Source organism: Electrona antarctica, assembly GCF_951216825.1.
Source record: "Electrona antarctica genome assembly, chromosome: 8".
In the NCBI taxonomy this organism is placed as follows: domain Eukaryota; kingdom Metazoa; phylum Chordata; class Actinopteri; order Myctophiformes; family Myctophidae; genus Electrona; species Electrona antarctica.
Window position 1 is genome coordinate 50,550,463 of NC_136789.1, and position 21,043 is coordinate 50,571,505.

Below are 21,043 nucleotides of genomic sequence, written 5' to 3' on the forward strand. Positions count from 1 at the left end.
GGCTCTACACACCCTCCACCAACCTGGGGGCAGTGGACTGACCTCATGCTTCCTTCTATGCATGAGGAGTCAGAACGGGATCGACTCCAGTTAGAGCCACAACTTGGTTGAACCTGGCTGTAACCTACTGTAGTCTGTAGCCTACCATAACGTTATTGTAACATCATATGAATGACAGATGCTATATGTATAAGAGTATACAACGCAAAAGTGATAAATACACACTCTGAACAAATCAACGTTGAACTTGAGACACATTCTTTGAAAAATGCTTGTGAGGAAGAACTAGGTATGCAGATTGGGGATGATGTCTGGGAGGAGGGTCTTCGTAGAATCCGGTCTTGTTCTGTTAACACTCTACATCAATTAATACAATTTAAAGTTATGCATAGACTCCATTACTCAAAAACAAAATTACACCGGATATTTCCAACTACCTCCCCAGTCACCACTATGTGATCGATGCGGAATGGCAGAACGTACCCTGACCCACCTTCTGGACATGCCCAAAATTGTATACATTTTGGTGTGATATATTTAAATGTTTTTCAGATGTGTATGGATGTGTTTGAACCTGACCCAGAGACCGCACTTTTTGGTTCTTCTCAAATACTGTCAAATCACAATGTTTCTGTACAAAATACAATGATGTATGGTATGGTAATTGCAAAAAAAGTGATTCTAAGACTGGAAATCAGATGAAGTACCTCACTTCAAGACCTGGTTAATGGAACTTACTTGTATATTACATATGGAGAAAATTCGCTATGACATGATGGACAATTCAAATAAGTTCTATGTTATATGGCAGCCATTTCTAGATCACCTTGCTCAAATGTCACATTGAACCTCAGCATTTAGTTGTATGTCCTCCACTCTTTACACAATCTAGCAGTGTCATTTATTGTAATGTAATGACTCATTCAGAATGAAATCATGCCCTGTTCTTTTCTTTCTTTTGTTTTCTTTTTCTTGTCTTGTATTGTTTTTTATCTGTCTGTCCTATTTTGAAAAAACGTAATAAAAATATTAAAACCTAAGAGTATACGACGCTAAAATTGACATGAGATAAAGGCATTACTACTTAATATTTCAATCCACTATACTTGTCCATGACACGCGTTGCCTATAAACCTAGGCCTACTCTTACCATTTCAGGGGTATGTCAGAGCGAGAGAGTGCTATAGTATAGTGTAGCCTACAGAGTAAATAGGCATTTTTAATCATCCTACTATTAACATGACATGAAATGAAAGCAGTCATTGCGGAACGAGAGATGGCTGACTTAACAAATTTGGAGCGCATTTCTCTCTCTCTCTCTCTCTCTCTCTCTCTCAGCGCACGTAAGCAATTCAATATAGCCTATATAGAAATTGGAGAAGAGAATTTCATTCACATGTTTTCTCTCTCTCACTTTCTGACAAGCAGCTAAATATTGTCCAATGTATTCAAATGCAATCTAGTTGATTGCTGTGATATCAATCAGACGGCAAAATAATCATTGAGTAACGTTAGCTCTGACTCGCACATTATGTGAAATCATGCATGTATCACATATATAAAAGGCCTAGCCTATATCTAATCTAGAGTCTCACTCTCGCACGCACACTCGATCGCTCGCTCCTTGTAATGACAGGGCAGGAAGACGCAGCAGCCTCTGTGCGTACCTGTGCGTAATGTGACTATATCGTTAGATTGGAAGACAATACAGTCTTGGCTGACAACACCAATTGAAAGTAGGGTTCCCAAGGATTATGGCGATTTCTTTTAATTTTAAGAATCGCTTAAGAAATTTAGCGAGATATGCCTTAGTAAAATGTCAGTGGTCTTGGCTACCAAAATGCATTTGTGTGCGCTCCACGACGGGCACACCTAGATTTCATTGCCAGTGGTAACACTATACATTATATAGGCCTACTTCTGATGTTAGGTTATGCATCATTGATGCATAACCTAACCTTATCAAAGCACATCATTATTGTCATTGCAAAAGAGCCTGCTCTTGACTTTACTAGTGTCCATTCATGGGTTCTTTCGGACATGTTCATTGCGTATTTATTACCCAGGTGATTTTTTTTAACCATCATCAGTCGGCAATGTGATCATTTATTTATTACTTTAGCTCTGGTGTTGTGAAACCACCATTAAGCAATGTAATCATATTACGGCTTCCTCGCCGTTCTCAAATAGTCTACTACTAATAATGTGACGATAGCGGAAGTCCATTAACGTAATGAAATCAAAGCGATGCAATGACAACAAAAACGAATCGCATATTGACTACCTCGTTGCAATGATGAACATTGAACAGCCAACTCAACCGATTTGTCTTGGACGTGTGGTTCACGTTTAAAAACACAAAGATCATGATCATGCTGCCACATCACGCCACATCACGCCAGTCCTGGCCTCCTTGCACTGGCTCCCGGTGAATTTCAGGGTCCAGTTCAGGGTTCTGGTGCTCACTTTTAGAGCCATGCATGGTCAGGCCCCGGGTTACTTAATTGATCTGGTGCCACGTTATGTGCCCAGTAGAGCCCTCAGGTCTGCAAAACAGGGTCTATTAGACCCACCCTCCACCAAACTGAAGACAAAAGGTGACAAAGCTTTTCAGGCTGTAGCAGCCAAACTCTGGAATGCTCTTCCAATAGCCCTGAGATTTGCACCCTCTGTGGACATTTTTAAAAACAGCCTTAAAACGTTCCTTTTTGCACAAGCATTTGTAGATGGTTCAACCTGATTTTCCTGTTTCAGCGTATATTTATTTATTCATTATGCTTGTATTGTCATTTTTTTGGAATCGTACAGCAATTTGTATCTGCCTTGTTTTCCTTTTCTTGTATTTTATTGCATCATGTGAACTGTGAAGCACTTTGTGAGTCCTCTCTGTGAAAGGTGCTATACAAATAAATGTACTACTACTACTACTGACTCCTGAAATGGGAGCTATAGTCTTCCTGGGGGTCTAAGACAAAAATAAACATCACATTCTCTACGTATTACACACTTTTAAAACAATCTAAGAAAGCATTTCACGAATCATTTATCACACAAAAGGAAACGACTGAAATAAAACAATTTAAATAAAGTAGACAAAATGAGGTTTGCCAACAATAAAAGCACCATGTGAGCTAAGATGTTATTGACTGTACTGAGTGTACATGAGTTTATTTTTGAAAGGTTCCTTTTATAGTACAAACATCACCTGGAAGACTATTCTACAATGCAATTAGCCCTTCACTAAGTCCCGTCCCAACCCATCCTTGTCCAATAGGCGCGTTAGCAGCAAAGAAAGCTTGACCTGCATAGCAACCGTTGCTAAACTATTTGGATTGGCATCGGACAATCGCTTTTTGGGGTGGGATTTAGTGAAGGGCTAATTTCCCTATATAGAACACAACCCTCTTCCTTGAGTTGGATGGACTTCAGTCCACCACTCACCCCTCGAGTGGAAGATGTATGATCTGAACAATAAATCAGTGGTTCCCAAAGTGGGATCCGGGGACCCCCAGCCAGGGGTCCTTGAGGGAGTTCTAGGGGGTCCCCAGCTAAATGATAGTTTGGAACCAAATGGACCCGTATGGGTCTGTAACTCAGAGTGTATAAATGGAACCTGACGGTTCCATTTGTACACTCTCAGAGTTAAATTAACATTGATTTTACAATATAAATTGGGGGTCCCAGAGATAGAAATGCCATTAAATGGGGTCCGTAGACTAATGCATGTCAAACTGGGGGGGTCCTTGAAATTAAACAGGTTGAGAATCACTGCTGGAGCCGTAAAAATCATCTCCAGGGTCCCTGGCATATGTTTCGAAATGGGGTTCCGCCGGCTAATAAGTGTCAATTCGGGTCCTTGGCATGAAAGAAGTTTGGGAACCACCGCAATACATTGTGTCATTATATAAAGAAATAACATCCTCGCATGTTGTCAGTGAGTTATTTGATAAAACAATTAGAGAACTAACGCTACTCTCCTACATAAAGAAAACGACGTGCCGCTGCTTAGTGCTTACACTATGGTATGCCCTATTCTATTTTTTGAGTGGTGTAAACCACTCCTACAACTGGCTTTTGTGTGCAGAAAAAAATGAGCATGGTTGCTATGTTCAAAATAATTTCTGACGTAATTAAATCACACCTGGGTGAACTGGATGACCGTAGCAACCATGGTCATTTTCTCTGCACAAAAAAAGCCAGTTATGTGAAATCACATCCAGGTGTGATTTCATTACGTCAGATCAGAGCTGATCAGGCTATATAATACCTTACCTTATATAATACCTCACATCGGACAAAAACTCCAGCTGAATCAACTTCATGGTCACAAATCATCACATCAGAAGACGACCCTACCTAGCCAAACGTCAGACCACAGCTGATCATGCTATATAAAACCTTACACCACTCAGTTCACACGGGTGTGATTTTTGTAATACAGTTCCTATAATAGGGACCTGAGGCCGATTCTTAAAAAAATTCTTCTAAATCCTAACAGTTTCTGAAAACCCTATGTTTCTTCAGTGGTGCTCAACCTTTTTCATGTCAAGGAGCCCCAAAAATTATATGTATTTCTGTAATATGTTGTTCCACGGACCTCCCAGAAGCAAAGATTTGAGTTAGAAACGTTCACTCTGAAAGAATATACATTCAAAGATTTGTGCCACATTTTCATGATTTTTTTTAAAATAGCAGACCTACAAAGCTCGTAGCGCTGCACTCGGTGCCGCGCTACGAGCTTGTAGATCTGCTATTTTGCAATGGCTAAAGTATAACATAATGCTTAGAACACCAAAAGGGGTTCCTGGTCAGAATGGGTTAAAAAGGGAGTTTGATTGGGAGGGGGGAAATCGTCATGATCCAGGGTAGGGAAGAAATGAGATGGAAACAAGGACGGGAGCCAAAGAAACAAGAAGAAAAATTGTACTTGAAAACAAAAAAGGAACAAAGATTATGCCTGAAACCAGCAGGCCTGGGATTTCATAATTTTAAGTGCAAGGCTTTTTGGTAGTGTTCTTTTTTGTAAGGCACAAAGGCCAAATGCCAGGGCAGGAAGTGCCATCAAATAAAACTAGATTTTAGACCATTGAAATAATAATTAATTTAATTTAAGGGGTAAAGATGCAGTATTTACAAATCCGATCCATGCTCGGCCCTGCACCACAGTTCAGGGGAGTTAAGAATTCAGAATCTCAACAAAAGACACTGGCGTCTACATGACAAGAGACGCTGGTATCTAAACGTATTGACAAGAGAAAGAGGTGAAAGTGCTACAGTCTCTGATCAGAGACAGTGCTACATACACTCTGTCTGGACCTCCATTCTCCCCCTCTGGGAAATGGTTCCAGTTCAGGTAGAGTATCCCCTACTCTTTTCCATCCGTTCTACACAGACGCTCACACCCTTCTCCTCTGCGGTCGCTCCGGGGTGAGAGCCACCGGGAGCGCTGCTGCTGATGTGGAAGACGGAGCCCACGCGCAGGAAGAAGCGCTGCAGCGCGGCCCGCAGCTCCGGGCTCAGGTCAAAGTGCATGACGCGACACAGGCGGCCGTAGCAGCGGGACATGAGGGGCTTGAACTTGCCGCCGGGCAGTCGCTGCGTCCCGGTGAGCAGCAGCATCAGCGGGCCGCTCCACGCCTCCCTGTGGCTTTCCGAGGTCAGGCTCGCGAAGTGGGAGAGAGCGTCGCCGCACAGCTGCAGCAGGCGCGCCTCGGCGTCGGGCCACGAGGCCTGATGCCGGGCGTCGGAGTACACCCGGAATAGGATCCTCAGACTGCAATCCAGACTGCCGGTCTCCTGCTCCTGCAGAAGGTTGGATTTGGACTCTCGTTCGAGTGCCGCTCTGTGCTCACTGTTGGAGCTCAAGTCTTTGGCGAAGTTGTGTGACTCCGTCAGACAGTCGAGCAGCTTGAAGAGGTGATGGGAGGACAGGTGTCTGTACATGCCCCGGTCGGAACCTGGCTCCACCACTCCCTCGACCTCGGCCTCTTCTAGATCGTTGTCTGCACCCCCCTTCTTGCCGGTATCTAAGAATACAATGTTGTCTATGGTCTGGATCAGCTCCCGCTGTACCACAGACTTTATCAGCACACCTGCAAACAGCTTCTGGTCTGCGATGGCCTTGCCCTTCCAGCTGGACATCACCCGAGTGTCCAGGTCAACGTCTGTATGTTTGCCTTCGTCACATTGCTCTACCTGTCCGGCTGGTCTCTGCGTCGGCAGGACATGAGGGCTGGTGTACTGGACGATCTCCAGCATGCAGGAGCAGGCAACGTCCCACACCTCTGAGCTGAACTTCTTCCCATTGAGAATCACCAGCTTTCCCAGAAGGCTGGTACCTGAGCGCGCCAGCTGCTCGTTGCCTTGCCTGACCCAGCGTTGTAGCTGTGTGCAGATGTCTGTTAGGAGAACCTCGCTGAGAGGCTCGTAGAACTGGGTGAACACGTCACAGATGGTGCCGTGCACCTGCTCCTCCATCGTCTTTGCCTGCTGCTCGGACAGATTCATGTTGTCGAGCATTCGGAAGACGATGCGGAAGAGGTCGCGCCACCACCGCTTCTCAAACGTGTGTCCATCGCTCTTCATGACCTCGTGCATGACCGCCAGGCCGGTGGTACCGACATCCAGCCTGCAGCGGTTGACGATGTGGGAGAGCTCAAACAGGATGGGGAACCAGCCTCGAACCCACACCCGGTCACCGGGGGCCACGGTCATGTCGTCACTTGTGTACTCCCCCAGAGCCTGTGGTCTCTCGGAGACCCATTTAGCACAGTGGCCTATGAGCTTGATAGCCTCCATGCTGGCGGAGTCGGGGAAAGCAGCGTTGCACACAAACTCCGACAGACATTTCACCGCGTCCTGGAACGAGTTGGCGGCCGCCTCAAAGTGCTGCTGGAAGGCGTCCGTGACCACGAGGCCCGTGGTCTGGAAGGCCAGCTCCACTATGGCCTCGTTATGGTCAGATGCCGCCTGGTGTAACACCGAGAAGACGTTCTTCCAGCCTGATCGGATGTTGGCCGCCTGGGAATTCACGATCTGGCCAACACACCTGATCAGCATATCCCTGGTTTTGGGAGATGTGTTCTCCTTCATGATGTGTTCAAATGGCTTAAGGAAGTCCTTCTGGAAACGGAAGTTGGCCAGCTCTCCTTTCTCCAGGAACTTAACGGACAGTTGTGTAAGAGAGACCACCGCAAAGATGGCTATGTCCTCATTAGGGTTACAGCCTACCTTGCTAAAGTGGTCTCCTATGATCTGCCAGATTCTGGACCACTGCAGTCTGATGCGGTCCATGTTGTAGTAGGAAATCTCTACTATCTTCTGCAGGCTGAACATCCTGGATTGGTGGGCTGATGCCAGTTCATCCATGGAGACAATGCACAGCAGCCGCACAAAGTTGACAATTGTATTTCCATCTAGCCTTGTGGAGCCAGTGAAGATCCTGTCTACTGCAACGACTATACTCTGAGAGCTAGTCTCGCCCACAGACTCCTGGATGTGAGCCATCTGGTTCCTGTCCTGGCTTCCCACCACATGTCCCAGACCCATGGGCATGAAATCAATGCCGCCCTCCAATCCTCCCTGAGTCTTCACCCTTGTGCCAATCAACTGGGCAAGCTCCAACTGGCTGATGCACCTCAAGATCTCGTGCCAGGAGTTTCCCAGGTAGTTGCCGTCCGTGTGGGCCACAGTAAGGAGCGTCCTGATGGTGTCGATGTTCTTCTGTTTCATCTCCGTGATGCTGGAGCTGGCCGTCAGCAGGCTGAACCTGGCCAGGGCCTGAACGTATGCTTCGCGCTCCAACTGCATGCTCAAGATGCAAGCAATTCTGATGGCACGGCGGATCCCTTCCAGACAAAAGGATGTCACCTCTAGGTCATCGCAGTCTTGAAGGCCCACACTGAACGCTGCCAGCAAGGGAGTCCATGCCAGCTTAAACATGTTCCGGACATGCTCCATGTATGTAGCACTGAAGGGGGACTGTGCGTGGCTCACGGCCTCCATCAGAGCCTTGGCCGTCTTGGACATCTGTTCCATCTCCAGGTTGTACAGCAGACAACGTTGCTTCTCACCGGCTACACAGAACCTGGGTGTGATGGAGTACTCCTTGGTCTCCTTCACAGCGATATTCTTGCCGGCAATCTCATCGTATATAGAAGACAGGTAGTCCTCTGGCAGGTTCTTGCTGTCATTGATGCCATGGTTCATCTTGATGTACTGCTCCTTGGTCATGTTGTTCTTCACCTGAGGACTGTGCAGGTCTGTGGTCAGCATGATAATGGAGTACGCCAGGACATAAGCGGCATCTGCGCTTGCGAACTGCGTCTGTCCTTGGTTGCACTCCAGGTATCGAGCGGCGAACCTCTCCATGAGCCTGTCGATCTTCTGGGCCTCTCCAGGCAGCCCAAATCCCTCCAAGAAGGCTCTGAGTGCAGAGACAAAGTCTTGACCACAGAAGTCCAGCTGGTTCACATAGCAGCACATCACCTCCTTGTTTAGCTTGACGTTCTCCCCTAGGAACTCACCGAGCTGGCTTGTATCCAGTCTCCTCTCCTTGCGGAGGAACTGTGCGATGTCCTCGGCTGTTCTTCCCACTATGCCCTTGTCCTGCAGGTACTGGACGCCTCTCGACGGCTTCTTGTTGAACAGTTCAATACCGCGCTCCATGATCTCCTGCTCTTGTACCTCAGACTGCTCTGGGTGCTCGTCCTGCGAGGCCAACATATTGGTGGACACAGTGGAGTCCAAAGTGCTGCTGGCAATGTCCCTGTGGTTCGCAAGGGGCTCTGTTTCCTCTGCATTCCCTGCATGCTCCTGGCCAAGGTTAGGCTGCAGGCTGGGTTCAACGTACATGTCCCTGCTCCACTCTACCATGCATGTGAGGATTGAGACCAGGCACTCCAGGCCCTTCTTACGCAAACTCAGCTCCTGTAGAGCGCTGATTCCCAGCTCCTGCCCACTCCTGCCCTGAGCGATCTTAGACAGGTTGTTTACCAGCCGCTCAAAGATGTTCGTGGCGTTTGGGTCACAGTCGTAGTTCACGTAAATATACCCAACACATTGGACATCTGCACAGATGTGTCTGAGGGTCTGAATGACCGTCCACTTGTGCTCAAAGGTGCTGGAGGACGTCTCCAGGATGGTCAGAAAGATCTCCCTGAAAAACTCCTCGATCTGCATCTTGAGGTGAACGTTGAAATGCGACAGCAGCGTCACGAAGATGGCGAGCGAGAGATGTAACACCTCGGGCACCGAGGAGACGCCGTTCTTGGACAGCGGAACACACAGGTACTGCCGGACGGCACTGACGAACATCTCGTGGGTGCGGAACACCGGGCCGGCCCCCTGGAGCACGGAGAGCAGCAGCTGCATCGACACCACCTTGGAGCGCAGCTCGTGAGAATTGGGCACATCTGACAGCGGCGTCATGGAGAGCTTGCAGAAGGTGCGCAGCACCAGGAAGGCGTCCTTCTGGAGCACGTGGGAGAAACGTACGTCCGAGAGGCCTCCGGGCAGGGGCTCCGTGTCCAGCATGTCTGTGGAGGACACAAACGCACAGTCTTCTGTGATGCCGGCGTCGATCTGCTGGCCCTGGGGGAGAATAACCTTGGTGTGCTCGGGGACGGGATGGGGTGCGTGGTTACCTCCTGGTCCAGTCTGTATCTGTGATGGTAGTGACGTCTCTGCTGCCTGCTCTTCCCCGGTATATGTCGGTTCCGTTGCGGTTGGATCGCTCTCCGGACTCTGCGATCCTTCTTCTGCCGTCGTCCACGTTGCGGCGGTGGCTATCTCTACGACGCCTTCGATTTCAAATGCTGTGTCTGAAGTCGGCGCGGCCTGATCTTCCCCATCCGCTTCGTCAACCCGTGCCTTATCGCTCTCGATTTCCACATTGATGCAAGGTGCGTCTGGCAAGGCCTGCAGGGTCGATGCTGGAGGTGTCGGCGAGTGGTCAGCTGTGGTAGTCGTGGTGGAGTCGGTGAGGTCTGGAGTGACGGGGGCTGCAGGAGAAGGCGAGCTGTTGATCTCCACGTCTGGGGCCTGGTCATAACGGGGGGAGGTAGACGACCTCTGACCTCCTGGGACCGGGGATGGGTTCTCCTGCTGCTGCTCCTGGGCCTCTGCCTGGCTCTCCATGCGCGCGAAGACGACGCTGACCATCTGCGTGAGCGCGCCCCTGGCCGTGGTCTGGTTGATGAGGTTGCGGCTCGCCAAGTAGACGTCGTAGCACGTCCGGACCGCCAGCACCATGGTGCCCTCGTGGACCTGCGCGTGGGGGGAGGTGACCACCGTCAGCAGGGCCTTGATGACCTGCAGCTGGACGCCCTCGTCCGTCTCGGGACCCCGGAAGCAGTCGCAGATGGTCTCTACCAGGCGGTCGATCAGCCGCCTCTTGCCGTCCGGGGTCGTCGTCCCGCCGCCGCCGTCCGGGGAGTTCCCCGTGAGGTGGCCGTACGCGATCTGCTTCTGCAGGCAGTCCAGTGCCGTGCTGACGATCCGCGGGCACTCGGACCGGCAGGCCAGCATGAAGGCCAGCACGTATTTGTCGCCGGCCGCCACGTCTTTCTGCTTCTCGAGCTCCGCCTTCATCTCGTCCCGCGCCTCCTGGCAGGCCTTGTGCAGCTGGCTGTGCTGGCTCTTTGCCAGCTCCTTCTTGTCCGACAGGATCTCGTCCAGCGCCCTGGACAGAAACATGCTCGTTTTGTCCGTCGCGTTCTTCTCTTTGAACTGCCGCGATGAGTCAAAAAAGGGTCGACATCGCACGGGTTTTGCAAAATGCGGGGAAATAAAGTTTCCTTGCTTGTTAAGTGCGGGGACTGGTACAGAGTGTCCTCACGTAGAACAAAGTACTGTATAATAGAGGCATAGACATCAGAGTGACATTTCCTTCACACTTTATATAGGCTGGCCACAGCTATGGTCTGATGTCACATCACAAACTTCGCCTGGCCAGTGTCCATATATAGAGCTGGCCTGTTCTGACATCATTCGGCCATAAAAATGCCATATCGGTATCGGAACGGTCTCAAAATAATACCGATTATTTAATCGGTTTTCACCAGCAAAAAAAATATTTTAAATGAAAAATGTAAAAAAAAAATCATCAATGAGTTCAATATAAATCAAAAGTGTCTAGTACCTCTAGTCTAGAACAAAAGCCGCATTTTTCTACATTTAATTTGTGTACTCATCTCATTCAGTAGTCATTCAGTTGTGAAAACAGACACTTGGAAAAGAGTATAGGCTATTTATTGAGTGATTGAATACTTTTTTAACAGGCTTTGGGCCAAGCCCCTAGGCCTAGGGCCTACTTGTTTCCATTGTGGTCCTCTGTATAATATCGGAATCGGTCAGAATCGGTATCAGCAGATGCAAATAATCGGAGATCGGATATCGGTCTTCATTTCATAATCGTGCACTCCTACTTGTAACGTATACATTGCACTAGTGTTACTTACTTGAGTATAAAAATGTCAGTACTTATTCCACAACTGATTTCATGGCTGCTCCTGACATGATGTTGGCAGGAGCCCCAAGGCCTCGGTATTATACTGAAAGAGACAGGAGCCCCAAGGCCTCTGTATTATACTGAAAGAGACAGGAGCCCCAAGGCCTCTGTATTATACTGAAAGAGACAGGAGCCCCAAGGCCTCGGTATTATACTGAAAGAGACAGGAGCCCCAAGGCCTCGGTATTATACTGAAAGAGACAGGAGCCCCAAGGCCTCGGTATTATACTGAAAGAGACAGGAGCCCCAAGGCCTCGGTATTATACTGAAAGAGACAGGAGCCCCAAGGCCTCGGTATTATACTGAAAGAGACAGGAGCCCCAAGGCCTCTGTATTATACTGAAAGAGACAGGAGCCCCAAGGCCTCGGTATTATACTGAAAGAGACAGGAGCCCCAAGGCCTCTGTATTATACTGAAAGAGACAGGAGCCCCAAGGCCTCTGTATTATACTGAAAGAGACAGGAGCCCCAAGGCCTCTGTATTATACTGAAAGAGACAGGAGCCCCAAGGCCTCTGTATTATACTGAAAGAGACAGGAGCCCCAAGGCCTCTGTATTATACTGAAAGAGACAGGAGCCCCAAGGCCTCGGTATTATACTGAAAGAGACAGGAGCCCCAAGGCCTCTGTATTATACTGAAAGAGATAGGAGCCCCAAGGCCTCGGTATTATACTGAAAGATACAGGAGCCCCAAGGCCTCGGTATTATACTGAAAGAGACAACCCTTTTTTGGTGTTTCAAGCATTATGTTATGCTTTAGCTATTTTTGAAAAATCCTGAAAATGTGGCACAAATCTTTGAATATATATATTCTTTCAGAGCAAACATTTTTAACTCAAATCTTTGCTTCTGGGGGGGTCCCTGGAACAACATATTTTCAAATGGGGGTCGGCGGCCAAAATACAGATAATTCTGGGGTTCCTTGACATGAAAAAGGTTGAGCACCACTGACATAGAAACATGAGGTTTTGGGAAAACTGTCGGGATTTAGAAGACATTTTGTAGAACCGAGCTCAGGTTTAAATGGGTTAATAAATTAAAATATTATAACTTATAAGAAATACAACCTATATTTGCGTGAACGTAAATGCCAGCTTCCTTGTTTGGATTTGAGGAGGAGGTGTAGTTCCAGACTATATAGCCTTCTGGGGGTGCATACTTAGTTTAGACTAGTCATTGGTTAGACATGGGTTAAGGTATAGGTTTAGGTGTGCTGCCCCGTGGGAGGTTAGGTTTAGGGTGAGGGTTTGAGATAGGTTGTAGTTGTAGGACTAATGACTGGTCTAACCAATGACTATAGTCTAAACCAAAAACTGTCTAAACTAAGTACTGCACCCGCATTCTGAGATTGTGGAATTTAGTTGTCTGGCTACGCAAGACTATAGGGTTCAAGTGGTCAGTGGTGTGAGCTTGTGGATTGGCGAAGAGATTTTGGTGGGTGTCTGTCAAGTGTTGGACCAACATGCACCCACCACCCAGATAGGAGCGCGATGGTGGCGACGGGCCACAGGACAGACACAGAACATTCTTCAAACGCTAAGCCATGCCAAGCGCTTATAAAAGTGACGGGTGTGCGCGCGCACACGCGCACACACACACACACACACACACACACACACACACACACACACACACACACTACAATGTCTGAACACGTTTGGCATGCATGTTTCACGCACATAATAGCAGTGGTGGAAAAAGTACTCAATGGTTTTACTTAAGTAAAAGTACCAATACTGCAATTTAAATTACTTTGTTACAAGTAAAAGTACGGAATTGAAAATGTACTTGAGTAAAAGTACAAAAGTATCGGCAATCAAAATGTACTTAAATAAGTAAAAGTACTCATTGTGCAGAATGTGCCATTTCACAAGTTCAAAATGTGTACAAAATCTATTGAAAATAGCAGATCTACAAGCTCACAATGCGTCGCGTCGCGACGCATTGTGAGCTTGTAGATTGGCTATTTTCAAATGGCTGAAATGTATAGAGTTGAAGTGGTTAAAGTATGTTTTCTAATCAAAATTAAAATCTCCAAAGTAACTAGTAACTAAAGTTTTCAAATGACTGTAGTGGAGTAAAAGTACAAATTTTGGCTCCGAGATGTAGTGGAGTAGAAGTAAAAGTACTGGAAATTGTAAATACTCAAGTAAAGTACAAATACCTCAAAATTGTACTTAAGTACAGTAGCTAAGTAAGTAAAAGTATACTTAAAAGTAAAAGTTACTTTCCACCACTGCATAATAGTCATAATTAAGGTGTCTAATATTGAATTTAAGACACAAGATGCATCACCACCTGTGCTCACAAACACACCATTGCACCCGCAAGCGCGCGCACACACACACACACACACACACACACACACACACACACACACACACTAAACATGATCACTATGGTACTTGTGAGGACAATTTGGACATTTGTAGATCCATGCTATTGTTGGTACTTCTGGACGGGAACCCCTTTTGGTGTTTTAACTAAGCATTAGGCTATGTTATACTTTAGCTATTGAAAAATAGCAGATCTACAAGCTCATAGTCATAGCACGCCACTCGGTGGCGCGCTATGACCTTGTAGGTCTGCTATTTTTGAAAAATCGTGAAAATGTGTCGCAAATCCTGACAGAAAACTGTCAGGATTTAGAAGACATTTTATAAATTTTATAAATTTCGACATCAGGCTTAAATGGGTTAGATGTAAGTCAGGCACAATTCTAACACTAACTCTAACCTCTAAATGCCTGTAATCATAACCATAACCTCAATATGATCTGAAGTCTAATTCTAAAACATATTGTTTTAAAGCAACCACTGTCTTTCTCAAACTACTTGGGAGACTTTTGGCCATCACACAACTATTGTAATAAAGTACACGCACGCACACACGCACACGCGCACAGTGTCATCTAAAACAGGCGCTGCGTTGCTGGCGAGGACAGATTTATGGCTGCGTGACAGAATCAAAATGCTCACCTGTTTTTCCATCAAATAGTACAGTATAAATACATCCTACACAAACACTCCACTCCATATCTGTACTGCCAGGGTCATGCAGGGACCCAGGGGGTCCTTGAGGGGGTTCCAGGGGTCCTTGAGGGGGTTCCAGGGGGTCCTTGAGGGGGTTCCAGGGGTCCTTGAGGGGTACCCAGGGGGTCCTTGAGGGGGTTCCAGGGGTCCTTGAGGGGGTTCCAGAGGGTCCTTGAGGGGTACCCAGGGGGTCCTTGAGGGGGTTCCAGGGGTCCTTGAGGGGGTTCCAGGGGTCCTTGAGGGGGTTCCAGGGGGTCCTTGAGGGGGGTCCTTGAGGGGGTTCCAGGGGGTCCTAGGGGAAACAGGGGACCTTGAGGGGTTCCAGGGGGTCCTTGAGGGGGTTCCAGGGGGTCATTGAGGGGGTTCCAGGGGGTCCTTGAGGGGGTTCCAGGGGGTCCTAGGGGAACCAGGGGTCCTTGAGGGGGTTCCAGGGGGTCATTGAGGGGGTTCCAGAGGGAACTTGAGGGTCCTATTTTAAAATGACTTATACTGGATCTCTTGTCCACTATAGTCCTTTCCTAACATTTTAGTCTAGTTTTTTTTATGTTGACAAAATTGTCAATATATTTAGTCTTAGTTTGAGTCATTATAGATTCGTTTTTATTTAGTTTCCATTTAGTTTTCATCAGTGGAAAAAGGTAGTCGACGAACATTTTTCATCTTAGTTTTAGTCGACGAAATCAACACAGTGAATGACTAACTCTGAGAGTAGTTACCTATCCACTTTGTGGCGCGTGGCACTAATACAGTAAGGCCTTCTGAGACTGTATACAAATGGAACCAAATGGACCCTTACAGATCTGTAACTCTGAGAGTGTATACAAATGGAACCAAATGGACCCTTACAGATCTGTAACTCTGAGAGTGTATACAAATGGAACCAAATGGACCCTTACAGATCTGTAACTCAGAGTGTATACAAATGGAACCAAATGGACCCTTACAGATCTGTAACTCTGAGAGTGTATACAAATGGAACCAAATGGACCCTTACAGATCTGTAACTCTGAGAGTGTATACAAATGGAACCAAATGGACCCTTACAGATCTGTAACTCTGAGACTGTATACAAATGGAACCAAATGGACCCTTACAGATCTGTAACTCTGAGAGTGTATACAAATGGAACCAAATGGTCCCTTACAGATCTGTAACTCTGAGAGTGTATACAAATGGAACCAAATGGTCCCTTACAGATCTGTAACTCTGAGTGTATACAAATGGACCCTTACAGATCTGTAACTCTGAGAGTGTATACAAATGGAACCAAATGGACCCTTACAGATCTGTAACTCTGAGAGTGTATACAAATGGAACCAAATGGACCCTTACAGATCTGTAACTCTGAGAGTGTATACAAATGGAACCAAATGGACCATTACAGATCTGTAACTCTGAGAGTGTATACAAATGGAACCAAATGGACCATTACAGATCTGTAACTCTGAGAGTGTATACAAATGGAACCAAATGGACCCTTACAGATCTGCAACTCTGAGAGTGTATACAAATGGAACCAAATGGACCCTTACAGATCTGTAACTCTGAGAGTGTATACAAATGGAAACAAATGGACCCTTACAGATCTGCAACTCTGAGAGTGTATACAAATGGAACCAAATGGACCCTTACAGATCTGTAACTCTGAGAGTGTATACAAATGGAACCAAATGGACCCTTACAGATCTGTAACTCAGAGTGTATACAAATGGAACCAAATTGACCCTTACAGATCTGTAACTCTGAGAGTGTACACAAATGGAACCAAATGGACCCTTACAGATCTGTAACTCAGAGTGTACACAAATGGAACCAAATGGACCCTTACAGATCTGTAACTCAGAGTGTATACAAATGGAACCAAATGGACCCTTACAGATCTGTAACTCAGAGTGTATACAAATGGAACCAAATGGACCCTTACAGATCTGTAACTCAGAGTGTATACAAATGGAACCAAATGGACCCTTACAGATCTGTAACTCAGAGTGTATACAAATGGAACCAAATGGACCCTTACAGATCTGTAACTCAGAGTGTATACAAATGGAACCAAATGGACCCTTACAGATCTGTAACTCAGAGTGTACACAAATGGAACCACATGGACCCTTACAGATCTGTAACTCTGAGAGTGTACACAAATGGAACCAAATGGACCCTTACAGATCTGTAACTCAGAGTGTATACAAATGGAACCAAATGGACCCTTACAGATCTGTAACTCAGAGTGTATACAAATGGAACCAAATGGACCCTTACAGATCTGTAACTCTGAGAGTGTATACAAATGGAAACAAATGGACCCTTACAGATCTGCAACTCTGAGAGTGTATACAAATGGAAACAAATGGACCCTTACAGATCTGCAACTCTGAGAGTGTATACAAATGGAACCAAATGGACCCTTACAGATCTGTAACTCTGAGAGTGTATACAAATGGAAACAAATGGACCCTTACAGATCTGCAACTCTGAGAGTGTATACAAATGGAACCAAATGGACCCTTACAGATCTGTAACTCTGAGAGTGTATACAAATGGAACCAAATGGACCCTTACAGATCTGTAACTCAGAGTGTATACAAATGGAACCAAATTGACCCTTACAGATCTGTAACTCTGAGAGTGTACACAAATGGAACCAAATGGACCCTTACAGATCTGTAACTCAGAGTGTACACAAATGGAACCAAATGGACCCTTACAGATCTGTGACTCTGAGAGTTTGACTGACTGACTGAACTGCTTTATTAAAAGTTTGCAAAAAAAAACAAGCATAGTTAAATATAAATACAATGCTAAAGGTATTGAACTCAAGAAAGCACTATGGTTTGTTGTTTCCATTGGGGTCCTGTGTATTCAATTCATTGAAATATTTAGTGACAGACAAATAAACAATACTACGCAATAACATAATATAAACGAGTACTAAACAAAAAACAAGCTCTCAAAAAACAAGCTTGTAGATCAGCTATTTTCGGCGCGCAACAAAAACACTGTGTTCACGTTCAGGAGACTTCGGAGGAAAAAAAGCAATTCTCCTGAACGCTGCCTTCCGGCATGGCATGGAAAAGGAGTGGCATTTTGCCATTTCTTTCACCGTTAGTAAATGCTGCGTTCGTGGTCTGGAAAGGGCAGTTGTTTTAAAGACGGGCAGGGAAGCCCCCTTTGACGTCTATGTGTGGATGATGTCTTTGTGCCTGTAGACCAAGGCCCCAGTGAGGCTCTCCAACGTTGAAGCACTGGGCCCTAGTGGTAAGAGGAGGGACTGCGGGCCGGACCCGTGGATTCATGACGAGGAAACCCCGTGCAGCTGGGCTTTAACGTTGAGCGCTCGGTTGCACTTCCGCATTTGCCAACCAAAATTTGGTTGGCAAAATGCGGAAGTAGACGGTCCTTCCGGGTGCTTCAAAACTAGCCTGGCTAATAAGCCAGACCGAATCAGCCGTTGGCAAAAAGAAATTACGGATTTACGGATTACGGATCTGAAGAGGCTCAATTGTACGCCCATTTCCTACACCAGAGAACTGGTGTGGCCAATCGGGACACGGTATGCAATATGGGCGGGCTTTGGTACAGTGACGTTCAATGCTTGAGACCTTTGACTGACAGTAGCTCTGACCAATTGCGTCAAAGAGAAAATGTTTTAACCCGCCCCCCGGGAAACGAGATCCATACACAGCATCTCCAGACTCAAATACCACGTGATTTGAGTCTGGCTTATTAGCCAGGCTACTTCAAAACGCCACTGAGCAACTTCCACTGACATGAATAGGTCTATGCTGTAGACCAGGCCCATTGTAAGTCGCTGGACTCTGTTCTATACCCCTGTGCCATACCTCCCTACCATAATGAGAGGGGTTAAATGAGTTGTAGGTGCGTGTGAGGCCAAGCAGTAGTCTGACCGGGTTGTTTTGGGATGACTGGAGCCTTGTTTTGAAGGCCTTTGTGGCAGTGTTAGCAACATTTTTTTCAGTTTCAGTTTACTTTTGAATAGTTTTCATTCAGTCACATTTTAGTCCCCCGGAATGTTTTAGTGTTGGTCTAGTTTTAGTCGACTAAATGTCATGAGATTTTAGTCGACTAAATCTACACTTGATTTAGTCGACACTGATTTATTTTGGCGTTGTAATGCCGTCGTAATGACATTTTTACACTTGCTGAAAATAGCACTGCGACGCGTTGTGAGCTTGTAGATCTGCTATTTCCAGCATGCAAGCAAGTGTAAAATGACTTATATCTCTTGTCCACTAGTCCCTTCCTAACATTTTAGTCTAGTTTTTATTTGTTGACGAAATTGTCAATATCTTTAGTCTTAGTTTTAGTCATCATAGCTTAGTTTTCATTTAGTTTCCATTGAGTTTTTGTCAATGAAAAAAGGTATAGTGGATGACCAGTTTTCGTCTTAGTTTTAGTCGACAAAAACAACACTGCTTTGTGGTGCTGTGGTACCATGAGGTGGATACATACGTAGTCATGGTGACGGTCACCATGAGTGCACAAATGACACTACATGATTCTACAGTATATAGCACACAGCCGATTCGGTACTAAATTGATAATAAGAGAAGAGAAGATTTAATTGTGTTGTTAAAGGAGAATTCCATGCTAGAGGCTTTCTTACCTTTATTTGTAGTTGTTACGTCCCCACCAAAGAGGTCCAGGTGTTATTTTGTGCAAAAGCGCATTATTGGCTATTTCCCCTAATATAAGCCCTCAATGAATTGAATTGAATTGAATTGCATTGGGGTGTTTCCATCGCTCAAAAATCTGTTTTTTTTTAATATATCCTCTCTTCATAATGTAAATAGTATCCCAAGCGGCACACTTTTACTACTTATTTAGATAATTAGCACAAAAACCCAACCCCCCTCTATCATTTAGTCATTTGTACTCTTGCAGATCTGATATTTTCAGAGCTAATGTCTTCTCCAGTAGTCCCTCCCTAACATTTTAGTCTAGTTTTTGTTTGTTGACAAAATTGTCAATATATTTAGACAGACTCAGTTTTAGTCTTCATATAGCTCAGTTTCTGTTTAGTTTTCGCCAGTGAAAAAAAGGTAGTCGACGAAACATTTCCGCCATAGGCGAAATTAACACCGTAACCAAACCACCACCACATATTAGCTGCATTTTATAAGCCCCGGAGACTGCAGGCGCAAAGAAAGAACCCATTAGTTCCACATAGGGATGTAACGATATAGTTACTGTATCGATATATCGAAGTATATCGGCATGTACGGTAACCGGCAAATACCGTATCCTATCGTTTGACTTTGTATCGTATCGATGATGTGTAAACATACTTGTTGTCTAAATTAGTAGCTCATTTGCTCAACACAAGTATAATTAAAGGCATTTTTGAAATGACATAAAAATGTTAATTTCCAGGATTCTAATTCAAAAATAGCAAAAAATAATTCAAGATTTCAATTCGAATATAGCAAAAAATAGCTGATCTACAAGCTTTTTGAGCTTGTAGATCGGCTATTTTTGCTACGACAGTAATATCAGGAGTGAGTGTGGAAATATAGTGGCCCTCTCCATCGTCAAAGTTGCCCACCCCTGTTCCACAGGAAGGCAGCCCAGACCTGACCAAAGAAACAAAGCGTTATAATCAGTTCCACGGGAAGGCTGCAGGCGCGCTCGCAGCTGTCTCCACGGGGGTATTATTTAATTACGGCGCTAATCTGGCACGCTGAGACACTGCATGTGCACCTGTGAGAGCGCACAGCAAACCCGTCAAGTCTGCAAGGCGTCAGTGTTGATTTTGACAGCAACATTTAGATTTTAGTCTTAGTCTCTTGAATAGTTTTCATTTCGTTTCAGTGCACATTTTAGTCACCCGGAATGTTTTAGTGTTGGTCTAGTTTTAGTCGACTAAATATCATAGGATTTTAGTCGACAAAATCCACAGTTGATTTAGTCGACTAACTAATGTATTTTGGTGGGCCTTGATGCCGTCGTAATGACTGATTTTACACTAATGGCAGATCGGCTATTTTCAGCCTGCAACCAAGTGTGAAATGACTTATATGTCTTGTACACTAACATTTTAGTCTAGTTTTTATTCGGTATTTAGTCTTTTGTCATCATAGCTTATAGTTTTCATTTAGTTTCCATTTAGTATTCATCAGTGAAAAAAGGTAGTCGACGAACATTGTTTTGTCATAGTATTAAAGTCAACGAAATCAACACACTGGCAGGCATCCAAACACAAAGCCTCAACCAAGGTCACAGACGCAGCCTTGATATTGTACCTGCACTTGCGTATAACAATAGCTGCTGTTGTCGCCGCATGCGGGGTGGGTAGTCTGGGTACATGTTAACTCTGTATATGGCAGAGAATGCCTTGGGGAAGGGGTGACGATCAAGCCTAGTCCTATTGTCTAAAGTTAGCGCAGGTGGGTGAGGGAAGCCAAGCCTATATAAACACAAAATGAGGCCTTTTTGGCAAGTTGTCATCCCTGCAGACACTTTGAGAACGGTGGACGTGTTG

At 45.7% G+C, this 21,043-nt stretch overlaps 1 protein-coding gene across 1 annotated transcript; it reads right to left on the reverse strand.

The window, feature by feature from the left end:
• Positions 1 to 5,349: 5,349 nt before the first annotated feature.
• LOC306928826 (brefeldin A-inhibited guanine nucleotide-exchange protein 2-like) lies at positions 5,350 to 10,695 on the reverse strand (the record flags this gene model as incomplete). Its single annotated transcript, XM_079509098.1, has 1 exon — positions 5,350 to 10,695. One exon carries the CDS (start codon positions 10,693 to 10,695, stop codon positions 5,350 to 5,352), a length of 5,346 nt encoding a protein of 1,781 aa, XP_079365224.1.
• Between the last annotated feature and the right edge of the window lie 10,348 nt (positions 10,696 to 21,043).